The sequence below is a fragment of the Anguilla rostrata genome, chromosome 9 (genome assembly GCF_018555375.3).
Source record: "Anguilla rostrata isolate EN2019 chromosome 9, ASM1855537v3, whole genome shotgun sequence".
Lineage (NCBI taxonomy): Eukaryota > Metazoa > Chordata > Actinopteri > Anguilliformes > Anguillidae > Anguilla > Anguilla rostrata.
This window is the reverse complement of record NC_057941.1, coordinates 8,220,934-8,247,223: the sequence shown is the minus strand read 5'-3', so window position 1 is coordinate 8,247,223 and position 26,290 is coordinate 8,220,934. Positions and strand designations below refer to the sequence as shown.

The following is a 26,290-nucleotide window of genomic DNA, read 5'->3' as shown; positions in this document are numbered from 1 at the left end:
GGCGGGACAGGACGGCGCGGCCCTGGGGGGTCCGCAGTCGCTCGATCTGATATTTCAGTCGCCGCGGTGACGGCCAGATGCGAACGCGTTGTAAAAGGCAGGAAAAGCGGCGCTTTAAGGCTCTTAAATGAATTGATTTTTCTCCCAGGAAAAACAGACAGTGATATTAGCGAACCGTGAGTTCTCTCTCGCTGGTGGCAAACATCTGATCAACGTCAGCCCCTCCCCACACCAGCCCCATAGACCGACTCGCAAAGTGCTCTGTGAGCTGTCAATTGTAAGGGCTTGTTACTCCTCTCCTGACTAACAACTCATTGTCAGAATTGGTCTGTGTAACTGATATATAGAGGAAGACACTGGACCTAAATTCAGTCCCTCGGCCCAATTAAGGGATCCCTGAATTCCTTATGGCCTTATTGTTACAGTTTTCGTGCTTTTCGTTGCTAAAATTCTTTTCATGACTTGAACGCTCAGTCTGGTTACCACTTGGTCTCAAGTAAATTGCCATTATCAGATTACTGCCTCTTGATCAGGGCCACATGGTGAGGCCAGTGATTGTATCTCCGCATGCATTCCAGTCCATAGGCTCGCTGCTCGCCCGCTGCATTTTGAGATGAGTCGAAGGTATTGGGTAGTGAGATGCGCCTGTAACTCACCTCCTGGCCCTGTGCAGTGGCATTGCCAGACAATGCGAATGGTGCATGTCCCCCGTCTTCACTGCTTCACTGCCACTGGTGAGCTCAGTAATCACGGAGGGCCTGGTAGGCTAAGGAAGATGTCTACTGTCCTTACCAGGCCCTTTGTGATTACTGAGCTCACCAGTGCTCTCTCTCACCTTAATGATGTTCCAAACAGTTGATTTTTTGTAAGCCTAAGGTTTGGGCTGTGTCTCTGACTGTGTTTTTTATTTTTATTTCTCAGCCTCCTAATGTCTTCCTTGACTTTCATTGGCACAGCTCTGGTCCTCATGTTGACAAATGCCAATAACAGACAAAGACAATCAAAAGCCTAGAATCAAGAGTAGATACTGAAAGCTCTCTTATACCTGCACTAAAAAAGCAATTGAACACACCTGACTAATCAGAAACACCTGTGTTGGTTGTCCCAACCATTATGGTGCCCTGAAATTTGGGGGGGAGGGGCTATGTATAAATAGTACTGATGGTTCTACATGGTGAAACCAAAATGTTTAAAAATAAAATTTAATAAATAAAAGCTGAGAATCTGCCCTTTAACTACATGTACAAATCTAAAATTGTGGAGTACAGAGCCAAATCAAGAAAAAATATCTTTGTCCCGAACATTATGGAGCTCAGAGTATATATGCACACACACACACCATACTGGCATAAATAATGGAATTATGTTTGACAATTAATACAATGTTTTTTTTTTTTTTAACAATTTCTCCTTTTGGCATAATAAATGTAATATGTTATAAATTAAATGCCAACATGAAAGAAAAATGGAGAAATAATTTGTATTTGTGCTAAATATAGTGCTAAAAGTAATATTCATTACAGCTTCCTATATGTATTAGTTATCCATATTACCTACATACAGTAATTGAGCAGTCTAATGTATCTTACTACAGGGAATTGTATAACCACCTTGAACATGTATTTCTTTGTCCAGTATTTTTCTATATGAAATGATGATATTCATGCAAAGAAAACCGTTTTTTGTTTTGGCTTGTATACTTATATTTCAAATTACTGACGGTCACATAATTTCATTACCACTCATTGTCAGAAAGTTTCAAATGCATTTTTACTGATGAAAATGGCCTCAGGAAATAACAACAGAAGAAAGGACACAGATAATAGTTTTAAGAGTACTAAACTTCTTCTTTTACTAAAGCACAGTTTTTCCATGGTTTGTGCCAGTATGCTTAGACCAGCATTGAACACGTAGCCAGGCGTAATTTGCTAATTGACAACAATTATACTCATTAATTAAGCTTTGATCCAAAATTTGGTCCACAAATGGGAAGAGCAGAGTAGCATCTGGAACAGAAGCAGACACTTACCTAGGGCTGAAATAAGGAATGCCGCTTAAAGGTACAGTAACCTTTGAAAAGCTTGAGCAAGGGGGGCTGTGGGATGTTCGGAACTGCGCGAAGCCTGTCTCTTTAACCCTAACCCTTCCCCTTCGCTCATGGCTTCAGAAGGGTCTGGCCCCCTGCCATGTTCTCATAGGCTGGCTTGACCCCACTCGGAGTCCGAAAATAGCGAGGGAGCGGATTCTGTAAAAAAAAAAAAAAAAAACAGGTCTGTGAAATGGAGTCTTAGCCTCGCTCCGGTGTTACCTGCGAATCGTCCCTGATGTCTTTTCCACAAATGTCCCGATTTCTTAAAAAGAAAACGGTAAATCTCGCCGAGTTTATTTTCTTTGCAGCATCTGTGTTTTATAATGGTCATTTTAATTTGTTTTCTCTTTGTCCTCCGGGATTGCTTTTTCGGTCCGGGGCGCCCTCCCGGCCTCCTTCTCTCTCCCTTTTTTTTCCCCCCTCCCTGGAAGTGAGTGTTTTAATAATGATGGTTCTGGGAATTTACACAAGCGAGCTCGACATGACAGCGCTCTCTCCCCCCCCCCCGTGCAGCGGAGCGGCCATTGTTCCTCTCCCTCTCCTCTCTCCCCCCCCCCCCCCCACCGCTCCCTCCACCTTAATCTCTGCCTCCTGTGCACTTCTCTCCCTTACCAAAAAACACGTCTGGGAAACTTGGACCGGCCAGAAAGCGGGGAATGAAAGAAAGAAGTCCTGTCTGTCGCGGTGTCCGTCTTGTGAACGCTGGCCCTGGAAACTGAAGACGTCAGAAGCGTCCGTGTCTCAAGGCCTGCGATTATTCCCCAGCTTCAACTCTGCATCTTCTCAGACTCTCTGCATCTTTATTTTTCCCAATTATTTTTGTGAGATCTCTATTCTCTTATTAACTGTGAAATGAATTATAAAAGTCGCTATTGCACGTGCTTTCAATTTAAACCCTTTCGGGTTACAGCGAAAAGCAGGCGGTAGTTTTAAAACCCCCCGAAGGACGTATTAACGCTGACTGCTCAGATTTACGCAGTGCTCATTTTATTGTATTATTATTTTTTTTAAACGGCACTTACTTAAATGCACTTATTAAAAAGTAGAACCGGTCGTAAGATGTGCATAAGTTGGAGGAGATGCATTTATGGGAGTTGTTCTGTTATGAGTGGGGAGGTCAGGCGATGGTAGCGGCTGGGCCGGGGGCTGTTGCGAATCCGCGTCAAAAGGGCATTTAACCCCCGTCTGTCCCACCGTGGTTATTTCAGGCATACATCACAACGCAGACCATCAATCCCATTGACTATAACCAGCGTCATCTTTTTTGTTTTGGCTTTCTTATGTATGTATTTCACCTTAGTCAGTCACAGGTAGGGATGAGATCCTAGCATAGCTAGTGCTGTAATGGGGAAATGGAACTCCCAGCTACCCCTGGGATTAGGGCACCTTATGGATGGCAGCACACACCCCCCCACCCCCCCCCGCTGTCATCTTAGCTGTGGCAGCACAACGCTCTCACAGCGTCATTTGCTGTTACTCGTTTGACGCTCTCAGTCAGGGTGACTTACACAAGGACATGGCGGACTGACGGAAAGCGGGCCGGTCCTTCTGCGCCGCTGCGGCGGTGCCGCTGTCCCGGGCCAGACCGAGCGGCTACGCCGGATCTGTCGACGGCGAGCGGGCGAGCGAGCAAGGGGGCGAGAGGGAGAGCGGGCGAGGGGGCGAGAGGGCAAGGGGGCGAGGGGGCGAGCGGGCGTATCTCCGGCCGCGCAGGACGGCGCTCGCTGGCGGCCCACGGCCGGCCCCCCGGGCGCGAGACGGTTAAAGGCAGCGAGACGCGGAGCTGAAGTGTCCTCTCGGAAAGATGCTAAATTCATTAAGGTCCCCCCCCCGCACCCCCTCCTCCTTCCCTCCCGTCTTACGCTCGCTGCGTCTGAAGCACCATTATGGCTTTTCAGGCTGCTTCCTGTGCGGATTCCTCTTCCTCTCTGCCCCCGGTCCCCGGCACAAAGGGCGGCGGGGCGCTGCCGCTGCGGTGCCTCCTGAAAGGCCCGAGAGCCCCTCTCCAGCGCTGGCCCCCCCCGGCCCCCCCCCCGGCCCCGCATGCTCCGTTTCGGAGAGGAGCGGCGCAAGGCCTAAATGGCCTCTCTTTGATTCGCCACAAAGCAGGCATTTCACAGTATTAGCCGAAGACGGGGGAAAGCGGTTAATGATCTAAACCCCCCCCCCCCCCAAACCGTCGGTGCATGTCCGCCCTGAGTGCTTTGATTCCCGGACAAACAGAGCGCTTTCTTTCATTGTGATTGGCTCCTTTTTTTTTTCTTTTTCGGAGGGGTTGTTGTTTGTGTCGTTTCTATGTGGGGGTTTTTTTTTCTTCTTTCTTCCTCTTCAGTCTGCGCCCGTTGCCTTTTACCCCTTATTTATGCAACAAAAGGGGAAAGGAAAACGACAATCGAGTCCCTTTCTCAAAGCCTCTGGAGAAAGGGAGCGAATGAAAGGACTCGAAACTCACATTTGTTAGGAGGTTACCTTGTCTTTACCAAATTACGTGTGTAATTTTGGACATAGGATGGAGTTAGGAAAGGACGTAACTGAAGTATGTGTTAACGGATATCTGTGTTCATTTTAAAAGGTAGTAATTAGTGTCGGCAGAGCCCTTACTGATTAGGAACCTCAATGAGAAACCGGAGAAACAGCGCTGGTTTTCTCTGAGGTGAAACTGTGGTCTTGTTGAAAGCATTGCCTTTGTCTTACGGTGAATATGAGCCAGAATTATATGCAAAGTGTATTTTAATTATAAACATAAATATTTAAATAGATATAAATAGACACAACAAAGTAATTTTATGAAGTCATATTTTTTTTACAAGGAGTAGTGTATAAAAACAGGTAAACGTGCACTGCTGTAGAACAACAGAAGATAAAACTTTTATGATGAGAACAGGCAAATGGCCTAGACTGTAATTTGCTGAAATGAGGATTGCAGCTTAAAGTTACAGTGAGCTTAAAAAAGGGGCTGTGGGATATTCCTGTTTCTTTCACCACGCTGCCTGTTCACTTGTGGCTTCAGAAAGGTATGGCCCCTGCCATGTTTTATGTTCATATTTAAATATTTTAGTAAGTAATTTTATTTATAAGTCGTGTTTTATGCAAGGTGTATTGTAAATATGTACTACTGTAAAACAACAGAACACTTTCTTTTCTTTAAAAAGGCAATGCAAAATTACCATAAGAAAGTTGTTCCCCCAATTGGGGAAAAAAGTGGATCTTAAAATGGTTGTGCTGGACTATGAAGCAGGTGTTCGGCCTCTTCTCAAGGGTCGTCTTGATCTTTAGATTCTCCTTAGAAAAAAACCGTCAAAAATGATCCAGGATAAAGGTCCCCTGCCCTCGATTATTCTGACGAATATAGTTGATTATGCAGTTAATTAAATTTGTATCGGAGTATTGGTGATGCTAGCTGGCTGTACGGTATGTCATGTACTGTCAATGCGGACTGGGGGCTGAAAGCAGTGACCATAGCGGGGATGTGCGTCTCCTGATCGGCTCCACGTGCGCTACGTGCTCAGCTGTTTTCTCTCTCCTTCGACTATGATCTCACTCATCATTTGGTTTCTGTTTTTGAAAGGAGCTCTGAAATGCAACAGAGAGGTCATTCGGGACCTTTGTTTTGATTTGTTTAGAACTTTCCTTGTTAGCGTTTGTTTTGTGTACGTTGTGGTTCGGTGGTTGTGCAGGGTTGGGGGGCAGGAGGATTGTTGATTAAGCGTCCAGGCTGGGTTATTGACGTAGCGCTGATACCGTGTGTTCTGTCTCAGTGCCCCTAGAGGAACTCTTCAGCCACCTTCAGTGAGGGTCTAAAGGTCTGCTGGCCTGCACGTACCTGGTAACTGAACGAGAATCGCTGCGTGCTGTTTGGAGAGGCTGCTGTAGTCCCTCAAATCAGGGACGGGCCGCATGGTCACATCTTTTCCCCACTGCAACAAAGCTTCAGCAGACATTTCTCCCCATTTTTTCATGCTCATTTTTTAACCGTCAGAAAATGCAGAATTATGACCGTGGTGGCTTTCTTGTTGAGAATTATTCTGCGAGTTTAAATAAAAACGAAATTTAAAAAAGCACGCACAGGGCCTCTTTGTAAATGGCTGTGCAAATTATGCATTGAGAGTTTCTCCTGATCTTGTGAAGCCTCCGTTTGTATAAAATGTTTGAATGAATGCAAAAAACAAAATGCCTTTTTGTATTCTTTCAGTTTCACCTCTTTAAAATGCTTGGTGTGTGTTTCAAAAAAGTTTTAAAAAGCTAATTCATACCGCTCTTGTGTGTCAGCGCTTTAAACGTATGCAGTATTTACAAAGTAATCTACTATAATATATGAAAAACATTATTTAAAAAAAATGTGACTCAAGGTCATCTGGATATTCAGACTGACGACATAAGATTGCAAATCTGAAGCAAATGTGTCTCTCTCTCGCTCTCTCCCTTTCTCCTTCTCTCCCTGTGTCTCTCCCTTTCTTCCTCCTCCTCCTCCTCCTCCAGTGAAGCTCGGCAACCAGGAGACGTACAGCAGCTTCACCAGCAGCACCACGGGGAACCCGGGCCTCTCTCCCCTGCCCGCGCTGACGGTGGTGCCCCCGCTCGCCCAGATCAAGCAGCCCGTCACGCTGGGCACCATCACGAAGCGCACGGGGTGAGCCAGCCAGCCAGCCAGCGCACCGAGGGTTAAACCCTGCAGGGGGCCCCGGGATCCAGTAGCAGCAGGGCTCTGTCTGTGGTTCTGAGTCACCTTGCAGGGCTGTTCACTGCAGCGTGTGCAGTGACCACGTACGCAAGCCTACGGCTTTAAACAGCCACAAAAATAATTAGCATAAAATAATACGTATTTTCAAAACAAAATGTTTTGACCAAGTTGCTGTTAATATTCTTGGCACACAGACACTATATATATATATGTATTGTAGTCACTGACACATCCACACCTGCCTCAGCCTCATAATGGCTTCCTTGACTTTCATTGGCACAACTCTGGTTCTCATTTTGACAAACCCCCTGAAATGGGGTGGCTGTGTATAAAAAGGCTGTAGTTCCTACATGGTGAAACCAAAGTGTATGAAAATATCCTTGAGTAAAAGCTGAGTGTGCATTTTAAACCAAATGTAAATATTATATATATTATTATATATATATACACACACACATATATATATGTTCATAATTGTGGTTTTTCACGGCCAAATGACTACAGAACAAGCCCTACAAATAATTTGTCATTTTGTTCAATTACAGATTTTGTTTTGAAACAGAATACGTGTTTGGATTTGTAAATAAATAATACGTTAGCAGTCTTTTATTTGATATAAGCCGCAGCTTACTAAATTCCAAATTCGCTCCAGAGAGATTCTGGTTCTGAACTGTGTATACGAGATAATGGGGTACATGGATAATCTTGCTGGACACATACCCAGCCAAATGCACAGCCTAAGAAAATATTTAGGAACTTGTTCTTTAATATGAGGAAAATAACTTAAATCTGCATACCATTCACAGAACAAATTGTATGTATGCACTGACATAATCCATAGCATAGCATCCAGCTCGCATATGTTCTGCAGGTGATGGCAGTGAAACAAGGGATTTGGGGGGTTTTAAGACACTGGTCTCTGAGAGAAAATAATATTTTTAGAGTAATATTTTTTCTAACCTTTCGATAATAATTATCGTATTTAATAGGACTGCCAGCTTTTTTTCTCGGCTGTGGAATTTTTTGGTAGACACCAGATGCTGCGTTTGCCAAAAACATTTGTGTGAGTTAGGTTTTTTTTTTTTTACTGAATGGATTTTTGAGCTTACATTTTTTCCCGTTAGATTTGTAAACATGTCTTCTTTTTGTCAACCTTTTTTAAATCACCTGGATGTCTGCGTCTTCGAAAGACAGCGGGGTCATCCTCCGGTGTTCAGACCTGTCTCTTGTGTTTTATTCCGCTGTTCTTTTTTTCAGCTTTTGGCATTCTGCTTATCCGTCCAGCGCTGCGCAGAATTTAGCCTAGCGCACGCGAAACAGCTTGCTGGCTCTGTGCTCGCAGCTCCGCTCCACATCATCCCTTTTTTCGCTTGTTCTGCACTATTAAATGTCCCGTAGCTGTACGCCGCTCCAGTTCTAGGGATGGGTGGGTAGTCTATTGTAAAATAGCATATTTACGGTGTCTTTTTTTTGCTGGTATTTGGGTTGTTGGTAGTGTAATTTCTATTTAGGTGTGCATCATTGCGCAGAGGCAGTATGCTGATTGAGTCTTTGTCCTCTGACCTTTATGGCTTTGTGGGGCGATATTAAGAACACACAGTAATAGGGAGGACAGAATCGCACGGCACTGCGGAGCTCATGAGCTGTGCATCTGACCTTTTTATTCTGTGGATTCTCTGATCTGACCTCTTTATGGCAGTGCTCATGTGAGACATTCACACCAGTGCATTTGCTCACAGTGTCAGGCAGCATTCTTCCTCTCCTTCTCGCTCTCTCTATCTCCGTCTCTCTTTCCCTCTCTCAGTGCAGCCCTGTTTTGTTGATTAGCTTTTTTTTTTGGCTTGGCCTGTTTTAAAATACATGTAGGAAAAATAATATGCATGGTAATGGAGCTATTGAACAGATAACAAACGTAATTCGCAAAATATAAATAAATAAAATAAATAAATAAAATAGTAAAATAATAAAGAGTAATAGTAATTATTATCTTTATGGTAATTGGTAATGATAAAGAAAGTAAATCTCTTTCCTGTTCCCCCACATATTGGCTGTGAGCATTGTGTGTTAATGTAGTTCTTTTTCCCCGTTGCGCTGCTGCATCTCTGTCCTCATTCTGCCCGGCGGGGCGTTTTGTGACCCGCAAATTAACACGCGCGCTTCCTGCTCACACGCCGGGCCCTGAGAGAGAGCGAGGGAGCAATAGAGAGAGAGAGAGTGTGAGGGAGTGAGAGAGAGAGAGAGAGTGTGTTAGGGAGTGAGAGAGAGAGAGTGTGAGGGAGCGAGAGTGTTAGTGAGAGAGAGGGAGCGAGGCCATAACAAAGCCCCCCCCCCCATGTCCTGGAGGTTAAAGCCTGGCTCTGTCTCCCCGCCCCCGGCTGCAGGGCTGAGCCCAGCACATCTGGAGGCCGTCTCCGGCACGCACGCAGAGGACGCGCTGCGTCGGCCATCTGTTCCCTCAGATCCGTCTTCCTCCGCTCGTACCGCCAGCTCCCATCGGCACGCCCGGCCCGCTAACGCGCTGCGCTAACGCCGTTTCTATTAGCGCCGCACCCCAAAGCCCTAAAAACCGCCCCCTTCTATTACTGCTGTACCCTAAAAACCGCTCCCCACAGCATGTAGCCGACTGCTGTAATGTTTAGGGATGTCCGCCGCTGTGGCTGCCCCTGCCCCTGCCTGTGTTTGTGTGTACGGGGGCGGGGGGGGGGGGGGGTTACGTTATCCTGCGGCTGGCGCTCTGCTTTCACGCAGCCCGTCTGCGCAGGCGCCGCAGTCACACGGCTGAACTTCCACCTGTGTGCGCAGATCCTGGGAGACAGCACGCCATGCAGAGGAGCACACCAGCTGCTCAGCGCACACCCGGCTTACCCCACACGCCTCCCCCGCACCCACTGTCAGCACGCTGGCCTGCTAATGCACACACATCCACACGCACACGCCTGCCCATACAACCGCACGCACACACACACACACACACACACACACACACACACACACACACACGCACACACACACACACGCCTGCCCATACAACCGCACGCACACACACACACACACGCACACGCCTGCCCTACATCCGCACCGCCAAACCAGGCACACACTCAACGCTGCCCATAACCTCCGCACACACATAACGCACACGCCTGCCATACATCAGACGCACACCACCACACTCCCACGCCACCTGCCTGCCCATACATCCGCACGCAGCACACACACACACACACACGCCTGCCATACAGCCACGCACACACACGCACCACACACGCCGTCCTGGCATACATCCCACGCACAACCACGCCACCACACCACACACCACACGCCTCCCTACATCCCACGCACACCCACGCACACACACACACACACGCACACGCCTACGCCTGCCCATACATCCGCACGCACACACACACACACACACACGCCTGCCCATACATCCGCACCACACACACACACACACACACACACGCACCGCACACGCCTGCCCATACATCCGCACGCACACACACACACACACCACTCACGCCTGCCCATGCATCCGCACACACACACACACACACCACACGCACACGCCTGCCCATACATCCACACCACACACCACACACACACGCACACGCCTGCCCATACATCCGCACGCACACACACACACACACGCACACGCCTGCCCATACATCCGCACGCACACACACACACACACACGCACACGCCTGCCCATACATCCACACGCACACACACACACACACACGCACACACATCCACACGCACACACGCACACACATCCACACGCCTGCCCATACATCCACACGCACACACCCGCGCACACAGACACACACTGACACGCATGCCCATACTCATAAACACATTCATACACACGCACACACACATACACTCACATACATGCCCATACTGATGTACACACGCATGCACGCACACGCACGCGCACACACGCACACACACACGGATATATGCAAAGGAACACATGTGCAGGGACTCATGCTTACTCGATCTCATCTCATTGTTCCTGGAGATTATTTGGCCACAAATTCATGCTGCAAGCCTCCCATTCCGCCTCGTCCCGAAGGTGCCCTATTGGACTGAGATGTGGGGACTGTACAGGCAACTGGAGTAAACTGAAGTTACTGTTATGTTTGTGAAACCAGCTTGAGTTGATTCGTGCTTTGTAACACAGTGGATTATCCTGTTGGAAGTATCCCTTTGAAAAAGAGCCTACTGTGGTCATAAAGGGATGCACATAGTCAGCAACAATACTTAGGTATGCTATGGCATTCAAACGATACTCAGTTGATATGAAGGGGCCTTATGATTGCCAAGAAAACATAGCTACGGGCGACATAGCTCAGGAGGTAAGACCGATTGTCTGGCAGTCGGAGGGTTGCCGGTTCAAACCCCGCCCTGGGCATGTTGAAGTGTCCTTGAGCAAGACACCTAACCCCTAACTGCTCTGGCGAATGAGAGGCATCAATTGTAAAGCGCTTTGGATAAAAGCGCTATATAAATGCAGTCCATTTACCATTTAATTTCTTAGCTGATTTTGATGCCTAGCTAGTACGCTGGCACAATTCATGAGCGCAATGCAGAAAACTAATTGTGTAATGATTATTCTTGAGGACAAACTGAGGCTAAAATCATCCCACTGTCTACTTTAGGCTTTTCTGTACAGTGCATGTCCTCTAATACCAGTACTGTGGGGGGTTGTGGGTGAGAGTGGTGTGGTTTGGAGAAGAAGTCAAGGCTCCATCCCAATGTTTATAGCACTTATACACCAGTTTGGTTGACGTGACAGAACCTACAGCAGCGCTTCCTTTGTGTAGAGATTGAGAGCTCTTACACATCAGATCCACTTCACAGGGCGGCGTCCTGACCACACCATTCAGGAAGGGTTTCGTCTGTGTTTGCGCGTGAGGAGTGGCGTGCGTACTCAAGAGTTCGAGCCGTCAGCCCACATCAAGAGGGGAGACCAGAGAGCGGCGTGGCGCGGATCGGCCAATCAGGAATGGCGAACACACAGGCAGTCATAATAACAGTAGTGCTGGTGCAATGGTAAAACTTGCGATCGCGAATGTGATTACGAATTACGAATGTGGTTCGGGGGCTTCGCGATGCAGGTGTCGATGAGACTCATCTGTGTGTCGATGAGACTCATCTGTGTGTCGATGAGACTCATCTGTGCCCGCGTCTGCGTTCGTCGCGTTCAGACGCACTTCATTTGTCGGTGCTAAAGTCCCGCTGAAACGCATGTGCTGTGCTGCGCGCGTACAGTGCTACGACAGTGCGCCGAAATTAAAAAAATGACCATCAAAAAAAAAAAACAGAAAAAGGAAATCCGCACGAAAACGCTGGCAGTAATAGGACTGAAATGGGGACTAATGTTGCTGGAAGTTGAGGGCAATCCCTTTGACTCCGCAGATGTGCGGAGATTAGCGCAACACAGGAAGCAATCGGCTCTTCGGGCCATTGTCTCATGACGGGATAATAAGTGTGGAAATAGTTTTAAGAGCCGCGGGTGTGCTGGGGGGGAGATGGGGCTTGGGCCGGTGTGTGAAATGCCACATGCTAAATCATTTGTGCCAGTCGTCACGTTTATGAATGCGACGGCTTTGAAACGAGGCCGACTGTGAGGAGACACGTCGACGTCGCGCTGGATGTTTTTTGGCGATTAAAGTTTTTTAAAAGTATTCTCGCTCCCTTTCGCTGTACCGAGCCCTCTCCCGCTAGCTGGAATTTTTCTGGAAATTGCTTAGAGGCTTTGTTGACGAGCTCGAGCCCAGCCCCGCAAGGCCGCTGTCTGACCCGCGAAATAAGAAAGCGGGTCAGAGCCTGGTCAGGGAGTGGGCGGAGCTTGTCTATGGGGCTTGAGGACAGGGTCTGATGTCACCCTGTGCGTTCGGTCCGGTCCTGTGTTTGAGTCTCCCTCTGTTAACGTTGCCAGTGCTGTCGGCAGCGGTGTGTATTGGACCCTGTCTACGCTGCAGGCCATTGCTTTTTACCTGAGGTGAGGACGCCCGTGTGACTCATAGTGTCACCTGTGTGACGCAGTAGCACAGATGGGTGGGGCCTAAAGACATCAGTGTTTCAGGGCTGCACTGGCCGTATAATGGATAAAGCCATATTATCTCACATGTTCAGTGATTGCACTTTTTGGTGTTTCAGAAATGACTTCTGTGTCTGACCAAACTATTCCAATTTACCCTCCAAACTGAATAATATTTAACATTTTCTTTCAGTGAAGGTTTTATGGTTCTACCACTGGAGGCAGTATTCAGCTAATAGCACTGCTTGTTTTTTTTTTTTATTTTGTCAGTAGCACATCTGCAGTTAAACTGAATATTTTTCTGGACTGATTCACCTGTGTTGTTCTGTTAAATTCAGTTTTGAATTGAAACAGCACAACACTGTCATACCACAGGTTTCACAATAAATAATCACTTTTCCCCAGAAGGCACTGAATTCCAGATCACTCCCCATTATTGCTATAATTTAAGCTAGCTGTAACGTCAACTATACACAAGCTATGTACAGGACTGTGCTTGTCACTAGGGTCGAAAACTTTTGGTAAACTCATGAATAGACACAGCACAGCAGTTAACAAGCAGCAAGAGCTGGAATATAAAACCAAAGAAAAGTACTTTATTGGAGGTTCTAGATATTTTCTAGTCAGCCTTAATACTGAGGCCTAGCTTCTTTATAACCACAATACAGGCTGTCTGTTGCTTTGAGCAACTTGTGTTTTTGTCTGGTTTTAAGGTTCTTGTATACATTTTTACATTAATTTCACTGAACTTACAATTCAGATGGTTGTGAAAGAGCCAAAAAAAAGTCTCTTGGTTAAATGTGTTGAGGACAAAGGGAACTGTGGTTAGATTGATCTGGACCTAAGTGTCTGTCTGGCTTTTTCCATACTTCTGTTTTCCTTTTCATTATAACATTCTAACTTTTTCTTCGAAGACCAAAGTGTGACTCATAAAGACAGTAGCCTTAGTTTGCCCTCACCCTTTAAAACTTGTGGAACGCACACTCTTTCACTAACACATTTATCTTGGTAACGAAAGTGAATGGAAATAAAGAGCACTGCATTTTTCTGTTTTCCCAACCCAATTTACACTTGGGTGCTCATACCGTCTACAAGGAAGAGAATGCAGAGAACTCATTTTCCCAGAAATGATATCATTATTGTTCTTTCTCACAGGAACTGCCTTTTACCATTTTTTTTTTTTTTTTTTGCTTTTCCGTTTTCAGTTGAAAGTTAAATGTTTTTAGTTCCTTAAAATTTATTACCAGTCGACCCTCCAAAATAAACATGCTCTGTGTGTCATGTGCTGTTACACATTAACAAATGTTTGCAAAGTGCAAATGTTTTATTTTAGCTGTATGAACAACTGATTGAATAATAACAGATTTTCAATCTATTTCTGTGTATCTCTCTTCCTTCATGAAGACCCTACCTCTTTGGGGCAGGATGTTTTTCCATTAAAACTCCGTGGTGAGTTTTTTTTCCAGTTCACTCCCAGCATGCAATGCTTTGTCCTCGCTTCAGCAAACCACTACATTCATCCTTTCTTCAGTATTTTGAGCTTATTTGGTCTGTTTTGTTCTGGCATCCATGAGTGAGCACCATGGAAATGCTTTATTTTTTTATTTGCATGCATTTCCTCTCATTATGTTGGTGACAGTTCCAGCTCTTTAATGTTATTCTCTTGTCAGAGTACCAAAGTCATTCTGTTCATTGTTTATTTAAATAGAATATTTCAGTGATTTCAAGTTGTAATTGGATGTACATGTTGTATTGTGATACTTGTGGGGTGCATTGCTAAATAACTTTTATCACTGTCATGACAGACTTGGGTTTACAATAATTTAATAAACTATATGTTTGGTTTTAATTTGTATGGGAATTCCATTGTTAATTACATTTTTTTTTTCTTAAAAGCATTTTTAGCTTAGCGTTTTTAATCGCCCTTGCTCCTGTGTGAGAACGCACCTTTTCGGCGTGAAAACGCAGGCTTTGCTGGGTCACGGCACCGCGCGTGTCCCAGAAGCGCCGGGACCCGGGGTCGCTCGGGACGGGACGTTGGGCCAGCGGCCTGCTCTCGCGGTTTTCGTTGAGCGGTGCTTTGGATGAGCGAGCGGGGGTGGCCCTCCGCCATCCTGTGTCGCCCTTGTCCTCGCTCGAGCACAAACGCTGTTTGTTTAAGAGCAACATCGCTGCGCGCTCGAGATTCACGTTGTTTTCATTATGATTTCGCAGCCTGCGGTGACGTCTTTGGCGGCGTCACTGAAGTACGTTTTTGTGTGTACGCAGCGCTCTCCGGGCCACACTCAGACATGCCCGTCTGGACCGTTTGCGCTTCCTTTAATGTGGCTCTGGAGATCCATTGTTTCTTGCTCTTTAATTTAATGTGACAATTTTATAATCCGTATGGTTAATAAGCGTAATGAGAAACTAGCCTTTTTACGACCGCGGAAAAATCCCACGAAGTTCCACCGAATGTTAACAGAGCACAAAGAGGGGGGAGAAGAAAAAACCTTTTTAAGATGCGGCATAAATCCCAAAAAGTATACATTTAGTTTGGAAGCGTGGATTTGTGGAGGCTGTAATAGCGAAAGTTGGGGAGAAAAAAGATCCTTTTCTTTGATGATCAAAAAGTTCTTAGAAACTTTAAGCTCTTACGAAATGAATAATCATTCTTAAAAACAAACAGGAAAGTATCTTCATTAAACCGTGCGCATATCTGGTAATAAATTTCAGCGAGGGCACGTTTTCTGATAAGTAACTCCCTGCTTTCATCTTCCGTGAAAACAATTTTATTAATGTTCATCTTCTTTTTGTCTCTTTAAAAAAAGCAAACACCGCAGACAATGTATCGCTTTCAGCGAGGACATTAACGTTATCCTTGGTAAAGAGATCCAGCGCAGTTGACCTCTTTCACTACTCCGGGGGAGTGACGCTAAGTTCCTGGCCCTGCTTCTTTGTGTAACAAGACGCTTACAGCCTTTTAAAAGAAATCCCATTATGACAGAATCACTTTTATGTATAAATGATTGAGTATTTCAGTTAAATTAGTTTTTCTTTTTCTCTTCTCTGTTCCGTCATTTTCTTGAGTTTCCCGTGTTGACACGCTGTGCAGAATGAAGTGCATGTGTTTCTCTTCACGTGCAGGGAAGAATCGAAGCTTGGGTTTCCTCTTCCTCTGTGGCTCTGTGGAGAACATTTGACATTTTTAATTGAAGTTAAACCCCACAATTCCCCCGTAAATGTTCCATTATTCTATACGAGGATTTGACTTTACAGGCATTCGTTATTATCGTTAAAAAAAAGAAGTTTTTAAAAACAGGTACTTTGCTGCACGCCATTGCTTTTTCCTGTTATTAATTGCGATCATTTTTTAGTTTAAACCGCCTTTTCCCCAGATGTTATCGTCCCATATTAATGGGAAGTGGAAAGCAGATATAGTGATATGCAATTTTCATATTTTATTCCTTAAATTTCTCCTTTTTACCCAGGTGGCTTTTCACTAGACCGCAATTGTGCCTTTCTACGAGTACATTATTAACTGCTGCTCTAAACTGCATGACAAGCCACGAAACTGGTTATTTGTAATAAAAACACACAGATAAGTATGTTTCACAGTGCAATTACAGTATGATGAGGTGTAAGGAGAAAAGGTTGCTTTCCTGAGTTAATAGCTAATGCAGAGCTGGACTGTTTGTACAGGAATCTGCTCCAGAATAACTGTCATTAATGTATGGCTCACATGCACTGTTTTGGAAAGGCTCCAGTGAAATAATGATTATGACACAGAGGGATTTCTCCCCGTACTAAAGCCTTTTGAGGCTGGTATTACAGCGGCTCAATTGATATGTACCGGTATATATATTAAGCGTATGGTGAATAGCTTTAGCCCGGCTGTATTTGTGCATTGCTGCTCGAATGCTTTCGGATGTCTTGACAGCAGCCAGCTTAAATGAATTTATTTACTGCAAACTCAAGTTAAACTTAAGCCCATCGCTTCCACCATGGAAATGCACACAAGGGCTACAGAGCCGCAATCCATTGATGGCAAACCTCACAGATTGAACTGTTTAATTGAGAAAAAGGGATTTGCTTTGTCAAGTGACTTGATTGTTAACTTGAAGGTGAATATGACAGACAAGCAGTTTGTTGGTCTTCACTAAATGCTGCTGCTGTTCATGCATCAAATGCTTTAGCTGCTGTACAGTAGCATTCTTGTTCAGTTGTTTTGTACTTCATATTTTTAAAAATAAATACTGTTCCTAATTTTTTTTTTTTTTTATATTAGCCAATTATTAATGGTTTTTGAGAACCACTCGTGGTTGAGTGAGTTGTGTACAATCCCCTAAGCCAGTGACGACTTTTCACTCCAGAAGCTGCACAGTGTACCACAGGAGAGCTAGCGCCTGTTGGAGGATAGCCGCACGGCTCGCCGATGACAGTCGGTAACCTGCAAAAGTTTTGTGAGTAGGCAGGGGGCGCTTCTGCCGCGGTAACCTAGGAAACGCAGGCTGACTCCAGCGACTGGAGTTCATGCTGTGCAGGCAGCATGAATTTGCGTTTTGCCTTTTATGACCTTGTGAGCTTTGGTTTGCATTATGACATAAACTGGTGGTGTGTTGTTAGAGGTCACAGTTCATTTGTCGGACTATGTCTGGGTAAAAACGTCGGCACTTTCTGGTCCCTTTTGTGAGACCGAAAAGAAAGCAGCAATTTTCAACGACAAATTCAACCTCCGTGTTTTCACCCTTGCTCTTAAAGCATCCCAAAAGTGGCTCATCCTCTCTGACGTGCGGCCATGTTTATTACCGTGACCGAGCTCTCGTAGAGAGAGATTTGGGGAAACTTAATGCGAGTGTTCAAACTCCGTTTCGGGTTCCAGGACGGAGCGTGAGACTGCAGTCACGGTGGTGGATCGGGACCGAAGGCGTCCGGTTCAGGCTTAAGGCTGGATGGAGCAGAGCATCATGGGAAGGGGCCGGGGACATGTAAAGCGGGATCAGGGGGAAGCTGTTAGTCCAGCCGGGGTGGCAGTGCCAGAATCCAGGCCAGATCTGCTGTATTACATTAAGCTGCTGTGGTCTCCCTTCATTTTTCTGTTGTTTTTTTTCCTCTCCCTCTCTCTCTCTCTCTCTCCCCCTCCTTCTCTCTCTCTCAGTGGTGTTTGGATTTTCCTCGTCATAAGTGGTTTTGCATCGTAATTTGTAGCTGGACTTACCGCTTTATGTGTTCCATAAAATGTAACGGGTAAGCTGTGTTATTTCTGGAGCCGCTATTCAAAAGATCTCGGTCCAAAAACAACACGGGACAGGGGAAAAAAAAGCTTTTCTTTTTTGTGCCGCTTGGATCGCTGTGTGGTGTAGTGTGTCAGAGTGAGACATTATTTAAATTAATGTTAACCTATTCTGGAACCTGGAGTCCACCCCCTCCCCTGGTTATTGAATCCAGGTGACCACAAGCTTTCTGGGTTAACAGTACAAAGTAAGGGTCCGTCAGTAATTTACGGATTAAATAAACCCCTCTTCCCCCCAAAAAGGTCTTTCATTGAACTCCCACACAATGAAACTGGTAATCACATTCGGTTTCTCCAAGCCTCAAACTGCATAAAAAGTTTTATAGCCTTTTTTTTTTTTTTTTTTTTTTGAATCCCCAGATTTTTTCTTTTCGCCTTCTCCTCTTTCTTCTTCGTCTTTACTTCTTCTTGTCCCGCTTCCCTCTCTTCTCCTCGTTCTCCTCCTTCCCCTTCTCCTCCTCCTCCTCCTCATCTGGAGTGGGGGAGTGTATTATTGAAAGAACAAGGGCATGTGAAGTTCTTCCTATCAAGGATACTCTAACCCCTATCTCCTTCATATCAGCAGTGCTTTGATATGTGAATGTAATTTAGGAAATTGAAAGAAAGAGGAAGTGGTGTGTTGCACTTACTGAACTCTCCACATCCTGTTTTAGCCTGGAGTGTTTGGTTAGCGCTGTGTCTCCTGGCCTGGCTGCAGGAGAGCGGGGGGGCGGGAACGGGGGGGGAGGGGGAGTGCTCGTGAGAGAAAGCAGCCTCCTGACAAGCCGCTATCTCCTCATCTCACCACATGGCGGGGGCTTTACAGTAGACATTTGGCTGTCTGGGCCGGCCCCTCCTTCCAACGCTAATAAATACGAGCCAGCGTCTCTTGCTCTTGGATTTTGCCAAAACATCCCTCAGAATAGCGACAGCTGAGCAAAGATATCGGATCCCCCCGCCCCGCGTCCGGGGAGCTGCTCGAGGTCCCGGTGACAGCTTAAAGGGAAGCCGGGGAGCGGAGAGTTCGGTGCATCGCCGGGTCACTCCACACCTGTCCCCCGGCCGGGCCCGAGCGGGGGGGGAAGGAGCCTCGCGGCACCAAGCGTTGACGCGCGGGTTCCGACGCCGAGCTTCGTCGCGCGGAATTAGCGGCCGGAGACCGCTAAAGGTGGAGCGGCGCGGGCTCGCGTTCCCCCCCGTTGCGGAGGAGAAAGCGATACGTAGGAATTTCGTCCGATGATGCAATGCTTCGCGTCTACGCTTTCGCGTAGTTACAAAAGGAGGGATTTTGGGAGAGTGCAAAAACCCTGATCCGTAGGGTGTGTGTATGCGCCGCTTTCGTTCATCGGTGGGTTATTTTCAATTCGGCGTGCGCTTTGGCGGGAGCCGGGGCGGACCGTGACCCCGCTCTGGCGAGCCGTGTCCCCCCCCCACACCCCCCCCCCGGCCCCCCTCTGGGGAGCGGTATGTGTCATACCGTATTTCCAATTTCAAATCCACTTTCATGGCTCGAATGTGAAAGGCTGGGTTTTTTTTTTTCCCCCAGTCGGGACATGTTCTGCACCGGACAGTAATACCAGCCTGCTACTGTTCCGCGATCAATTCCATATGGGCCCCAATCACAGCAAAGAGCCTTTTTGTGTATCGGGTTTCATAAAAAAAAAAAAAAAAAAGGGATTCTGGCATGTACAATGACCCAATATGATTTTAAAAGGCATAGAGTGAGACTCAGAAGCTACGGAGAGGGTAGCATGTGGTACATTTGAGTTAACGAAATTGAGTCGCGCACACACTCAAAAGGTTAAGTAAGCTATTGAGCGGCGTAAATGATGTCCAGAAAATAGAGAAAAGGGCCTGGACTCAAATCAGCTCAATAAGTCCACTTCTAGCAAATTACAGTACAATCACATTATCATTGAATATGCAACATTCATAAAACTCACTGTTTGGCTGAAAACTGAACATACAGTCACCAGAATAAGTTTTTGAACCCTTTGGAACTACCTGAATTTCTGCAGTAATTACTCATTTAATGTGGTCCGATCTTCATGTACAGTAAGTCACAATAATAGACAAACGCATTCTGCTTGAACTAGTAACACACAATTAATTGCACTTATCATGTCATTATTGAACACATTGTCTAGAAATTCACAGTTCAGGCTGGAAAAAGTTTGTGAACTCTTGTATCTAGTAACAGGTAGGACCTCTTTAGCAGCAATGACCTCCACCAAATGTTTCCTATAGCTGCCGATCAGACTTGCGAAATGGTTATTAGGAATTTTAGGCCATTCTTCCTTATAAAACTGCTTCAGTTCATTGATACTTCTCAAATTTCTTGCAGGTCATGCCACATTTCAATTGGGTTACAGTCTGGACTCTGACTTGGCCATTCCAAAACATTAATTTTCTTTGGTTTTAAACCATTCTGTTGTTGATTTACTCATGTGTTTTGGATCATTGTCTTCTGGCATCACCCAACTTTGACTAAGCTTTAGGTGACAGACCGCTACCCTGACATTCTCTTGTAAAAATTTTTGATATAATTTTGATTTCCTTGTTCCCTCAATTATTACAAGCTGTTCGGGCCCTGAGGCGTGAACCATGATGCTGCCTCCATCGTGCTTCTCAATTGGGATGAGGTTTTGGTGTTGAAAAAAAGCCATGCTTTTTTCTCCAAAAAAACAGCGCAGTGGATTTCTGCAAAACAGGTTTCATCCCATCTACCCATAGAACATTGTCCCGGAAGCTTTGTGGAACATCCAGGTGGTCTTTTGCAAACTTGAGGCAACAATGTTTTTTTTTGGAGAGTAGTGGTTTCCTGCGTGCAGTCCTCCGATGAATACCATTCTCGTTTAGTGTTTTTCTTATAGTGGACACATGAAAAGTCTTTAGAGAGGTCCTTCGCCGTTATCCTAGGGTACCATAAACCACTTTCATCATTGTACGCTGCGCTCTTGCCACGATCTTTGCAGGATACCCACTCCCAGGGGGAATAGCAACAGTACAAAATCCTTTATTTGTGGAGAACACTTGTCTTATTGTGGATTGGTGAGCACCGACCTTTAAATATACTTTTCCAGCTTTATGCATCTCTACAGTTTTTATTGTAAGGTCCTCTGTTTTGATCAGGACATGGCATAATGTGAATAAATCTTTCTTGAGAAGAGCAGACTCTGTCTGTAACCAAACTTTGTGTGCCTTTTTTTTTTTTATAAGGTAGGGCACCTCCAACCCACATCTCCAATCTCATCTCATTGATTGGAACACCTGACTCCAGTTAGCTTTTGGAGTCATTAGTCTAGAGGTTCACAGTAGACTGTCGCCTCACAGCAAGCAGGTCCTGGGTCCTGGGCCTTTCTGTGCAGAGCTTACATTTTCTCCCCCATGTCTCCATGTGGGTCTCCTTCCGGGTAGTCCAGTTTTCTCCCACAGTCCGAAGACGTGCAGGTGGGCTAATTGGAGAGACTAAATTACCCATAGGTACGAGTGTGTGAGTGAATGGTGAGTGAATGGAGTGTGTGTCCCCCCCCCCGCGACCCTGCCCAGGATGAGCGGGTATAGCTAATGGATGGATTGATGGATGAAATGCATGGTGAACATATGAAATCATTTCGTAACTGAAATAAATGTTGCATCCGGTTTGCTCGTTCCCCATGGTTTGCAGTGTGGTTCTGCGTGTCATGTCCACGTTGTGCTGTCATTGGATCGGTGTAATGGGGTCTGTGAGTGCTGGCCCTGATGGGCGGGGCTTCAGGGTCACGTGGTAACAGTGCTATGTCTGTGCTTCTCTCCAAAGCAAAGCCAAGCCGACTCCTCCCCACGTTTCCCCCAGCAAGTCCTCCGGAGGGGAGTTCTGCGTGGCGGCCATCTTTGCCTCGTCACGCTCCTGGTTCCTCACCAATCCCAACACCAAGAGGGAGAAAGGTCAGCCCCCCCAGCCCCTGACACACATGCCAGAACTGCTTGTACTGGACCATTAAGGCCCAAATTAAACCAGCCCAAATCTGATTTGATACAATTCCAAATACGGAATGCAAAAATATGAGTTCCTTCCTTTTCTTTAACCCTTTTGTTGTCGATGGTGTGTATGTATAGTATTTTATCACATTCTGACTGGATTCCTATGGCAGTTGCCCGACTGTATGGAAATGGAGGATGAGTGTATGACGTAAGCCAGTGTCACCTATGATGCTCTCCCCTCTCTTGTCATTAAGACCAGTCCAAGCAAGCAGTGGTGGACTCCCTGTACATCCTCAGTTGTTATGGTAACTTGGTAGAGCACGTTCTGGAGCCCCGGCCAATCAGCACGGCCCAAAAGATTGGTGATGACACGCCCCTGGAGCTGAGCACCTGCCCCCGGGCCAGCTGGACCCTGGCCAGGTACTGCCAGCTTGCCATTGTGCCCATCCTCTGACTGCTCCTCCCCCACCCTCCAAATGCCCCGCCTCCACCCTCTGAATGCCCCGCCTCCACCCTCTGACTGCTCCTCCCCCACCCTCCGAATGCCCCGCCTCCACCCTCTGACTGCTCCTCACCCACCCTCCAAATGCCCCGCCTCCACCCTCTGAATACTCCGCCCCCCTGGCTCCCAGTTATTGACCCAGGATATTTGGTCCTGCCTTCTCCAGCACCACTGGATTTGCTGACCTCAGAGTTACGCTCACAGAGACAGAAGGCTGATTGGCTTTAGTGAAGGGCATCAGCACATAAGAACACATGGCTAAAATACATCAATGAAGAGTGCTGATGTTTTGCTGAGGCTTGAGATGAATAGTAGTGTTATGCAGTGTAATGCATTCCTCCAGTGTATGTTTTCCCATGAGTCCTGCTGTTGTGGAGTTTGAGAAGGACCTGGGGTGTCCAGCCCATAGAAGCAGGACAGTGACTGCTCCTTGCATCTGGCCCTGTGATGCTCGCTCCCTAACGTGATTTCTGTGTTTGTTTGGAGTAGGACGCCGCACTGGAACGAGCTACAGCCGCCGTTCAGCGCCAACCATCCCCTGGTGCTGGCATCAGACCTGGTGCAACACTACCAGTACCTGCTGGCTGGCAGTAAGTGTGTGTGTTAGAGTGTGTGTGTCAGAGTGTGTGTGTGTGTTTGTGAGAGGCGGGAGGTGTGAAGGTGTTTGTGTACGTACATGTGTGTATGTGTGTGAGTGTGTGTGTGTGTCTGTGTGTCCACATCAGGTTGGTGCTGTGTGGCGAGAATATCATTTTTGATTTCTGTTGTTTATTCTCTGTGGGAGATGTTTTCGTTATGTCATTGGGAACACCAAGCTGGGCCCTTACTAAGAGGGAGTTGCTCTCTCTCTCTCTTTCTCTCTTCCTTTCTGCACCCCTCAAAATACAAAAAAATAGAAGTGCTTCAACATTTGAGGCCTGAACGAGTCCTTGTTTCATGTTTCGCTCTCTGGAACGGACGTCCCCGGTCTTTTCGCCGTGATATGGAACTAACCCAGCGGCGCTCAAATAGAGCCAATTAGCGAGCGCTCTGACTGAACATCACTGAACGCAGGAACACAAAGGCAGGAGAGCGCTGAAGCTAACACCAGTGTGGGGAGGAGGAGCCACCTGGGGGTCACGCTGCTCACGGACGGCCAGACAAGGAATATGCCCCCCCTGAAGTGCGCATCACCGCATTAGACGCATCATAGCAAGCGCAGATCTGTGATTAGCTCATTGAGTCCTGCAGGCAGCGTGCTCTGCCTGGTTTCTGCAGGACTCAGCCTGCTGAAGGCGTAAGGGAGTTGGGGGGTGGGCATTACAGCTGAATTAGTTATCAGGGCTTTTAATGCGCCTGACGCTCAGAATCCCGTATTGTGATGAGGGACGGCGCACTGGGCGTGTGCGCGCGGGGTGAATACGTTAACGAGGGGGACTAAATTAACGAGCGCGCAGCGAGCGGCAGCATCCGCGTCCGATTAGGCGTGAGGCTTCAGCGCCCCGTCCACCGAAGCAGTTTAGCGGAAATGAACCCCTCGCCACCAAGAGATCAGGGTCAGGTCGACACGCGCACGCGACACCGCTCGCAAACCCGCGGCCAGGGCCGCTGCCGCGTCCGCCGGCGGCGTTGTCGCGGCGACCGCGGCGCCTCGCCCGGACCGAGCCGGAGCGGTACCGGAGGGCGGACGTCTCGCGGGACAGTCGAGCCCCCGACGGCTGTTTGTCACGGCGGAGCTGAAAGGCTCGGCGATGGCGGGAGGCTCACCTTGCCCCGCGAACACAAACGTTACCGCCCGTCTCCGCTTCCCGTTCCTGTATCAGGTGGACGCCCCAGCCTGAGGAAGAGAGCAAGACAGCTCAGGGAGGGCGGGGGGGGGAGGGGAGGGGGCGTGGCCACAGGTTTTTTTTTAGGTGGGAGGGGGCGGGGCGACCGGCTGATTGACAGCGCATGTCCGCGGCTGCGTATTGGGTGACCCGGGGGGCTCCATTAAAAATGCGGCGGGCGGACGCGCGGGGGGTCACGGCCGATAAAAGCCGCGCTGGCGCCACTCTGACGGCCGCTATCTCCACCTGTCCATCTGCGCGGCCTGCCCCGGCGCACCGGCACCCCCCCCGCGCCAGGCCGGGAGCCCTGCCACGCCCCCCCGCGCCAGACGATAAGAGCACAGGACACCGACGATGGCCAGATAAGGGCCCGTTCCCCGGCCAGCGGATACGCTTTTAGGCCGGGGGGCCCCGCCCCGCACGTCCCGGGACGCGTGTAAGGCTAATAGCCGGCTATAGTTTCATAAAAATTGCTTTTTTTTTCTTGGGCTAGCTTCTTTTTTTTTGACGTATAACTTGTCTTCGAAGGGAGTTTGGCTCAGGCCGGGCGGACTGTTCCTGATTACCATCCTGGGTTTAAGGTTTCCAGCCCCGCGTTGTTCGTTCCTGAGATTCAGGACATGTTCCTCCTGCTGGAAGGAGAGGGCCTGTGTCCGTGTGGCTGTCTGCAGTGCGTTCTCAGACACCTCTTTCAGCCTGTGTAATTTCTGCAGACAGAGGCGATCGCTGAATAATTTACCTTGTAGTGCTGCTGCCGGCTCCTCTGTGTGACAGGACGGGGGGGGTGGGGATGGGGGGGTCAGACCTGGCTTGGCGCCCCCTTCCCCCTCTCCCCCTCCACCTGCCGTAATGCACTAATTGCAGGGCCGAAACCTAGGGGAGCGCCTCTCCTGCGTTTGTCGATAGGGCCTAATGGTCTGCGCGGGACAGGGGCGGGCGAAGGAAGGGCCAGGCGCCAGGGCGCGGGGGTCAGCGCTGCCGCGGGACGCTGCCGCCGGACCCCTCCGGCCCCGGGCCCGTCCCGTCTGCGCGTTTACGCTGCAGCGCCCCTACACACTTCAGCCAATCGGGGAGCAGGGGGGCAGTCTGCAGGGGTCTTCCTTTTCCCCGCCCCCCAGCTGAAGATAACATCAGCAGTGTGGCAGGGCTGGCCTTATCAGCCACACGCCCTGGGGTCACTCAGTCAATACCTGGCACTGCTCCCTGACCCCTACCTGCTGCCCCCAAACCCCCCGCCCCCCCCAACCCCCCTCACAGACACCGCCTTCTGTCCTCCCTCTGCCCTGACACAAAGGAGGCCTTTTTTTAAATTTTTCACTCACGGTGAAAGTCGAGAACGGAGGTTTCCCCAGCCTGAAAATCTGTCTTTGCGCTCTTTGGCTTTTTAAAAAGCGAGCGTCTGTTTTGGGCTGCTTTGGGGGCTTTTCCCGGGACCCCGACGGTTCTAACGTCCGGGGCGCTATTTCGATGGCGCGTCCGACGAAACACCTGACCGCACCTTTTTTTAACGTGTTCTGCCTTCATGCGCTGGACCCCCTGGCACTCGTACTGCCATTCCAGCCGCCATTTTCCTGTCTGTTTCTGTGGTGAGCACGCCCGTCTCTCATTGTGCGCTTGTAACAGCAGTTTGTGTGAGGGGGCCCGAGGTGGGCGGAGCCCTCGCCTTGTTCCTATGGCGACGGGCGCTTCCCGGCACCGGCAGGTAAACCCTGGGTTGTCGATGCCGGGTCTGATGCCTGCTCGTACCCCGGGCACCGCTGGCCCGGGACCGTGCCGGACTCCTCTGGCGCCAGGGACGTCCGCCGTCAGGCTCGTCCGGCCGCCGCGGCCGCCGTCCACCACTCAGGCCAGGAGGGCTAATGACAGCCCGGAGGAAACCCGATCCGCACGGCAACTGACCATCAATAAACTTCAATAATTCATTAGTGAGCAGCCCATTGTGCCCCGGGGTCA

At 48.1% G+C, this 26,290-nt stretch overlaps 1 protein-coding gene across 4 annotated transcripts in view; it reads left to right on the top strand.

Moving 5' to 3' along the window:
* The window catches only part of LOC135262805 (BCAS3 microtubule associated cell migration factor-like), a 249,493-nt gene that overhangs the window by 67,410 nt on the left and 155,793 nt on the right, over positions 1–26,290 (top strand). For 3 of the 4 annotated variants that reach the window (XM_064350070.1, XM_064350071.1, XM_064350072.1), the window contains exons 16-19: positions 6,569–6,719; positions 21,867–21,994; positions 22,285–22,450; positions 23,022–23,122. In XM_064350070.1, coding sequence (XP_064206140.1) covers positions 6,569–6,719; positions 21,867–21,994; positions 22,285–22,450; positions 23,022–23,122 — 546 coding nt within the window. Of the gene's footprint in view, positions 1–6,568; positions 6,720–14,220; positions 14,266–21,866; positions 21,995–22,284; positions 22,451–23,021; positions 23,123–26,290 lie in introns of all 4 variants that reach the window. The other variant, XM_064350073.1, reaches the window with a different exon arrangement.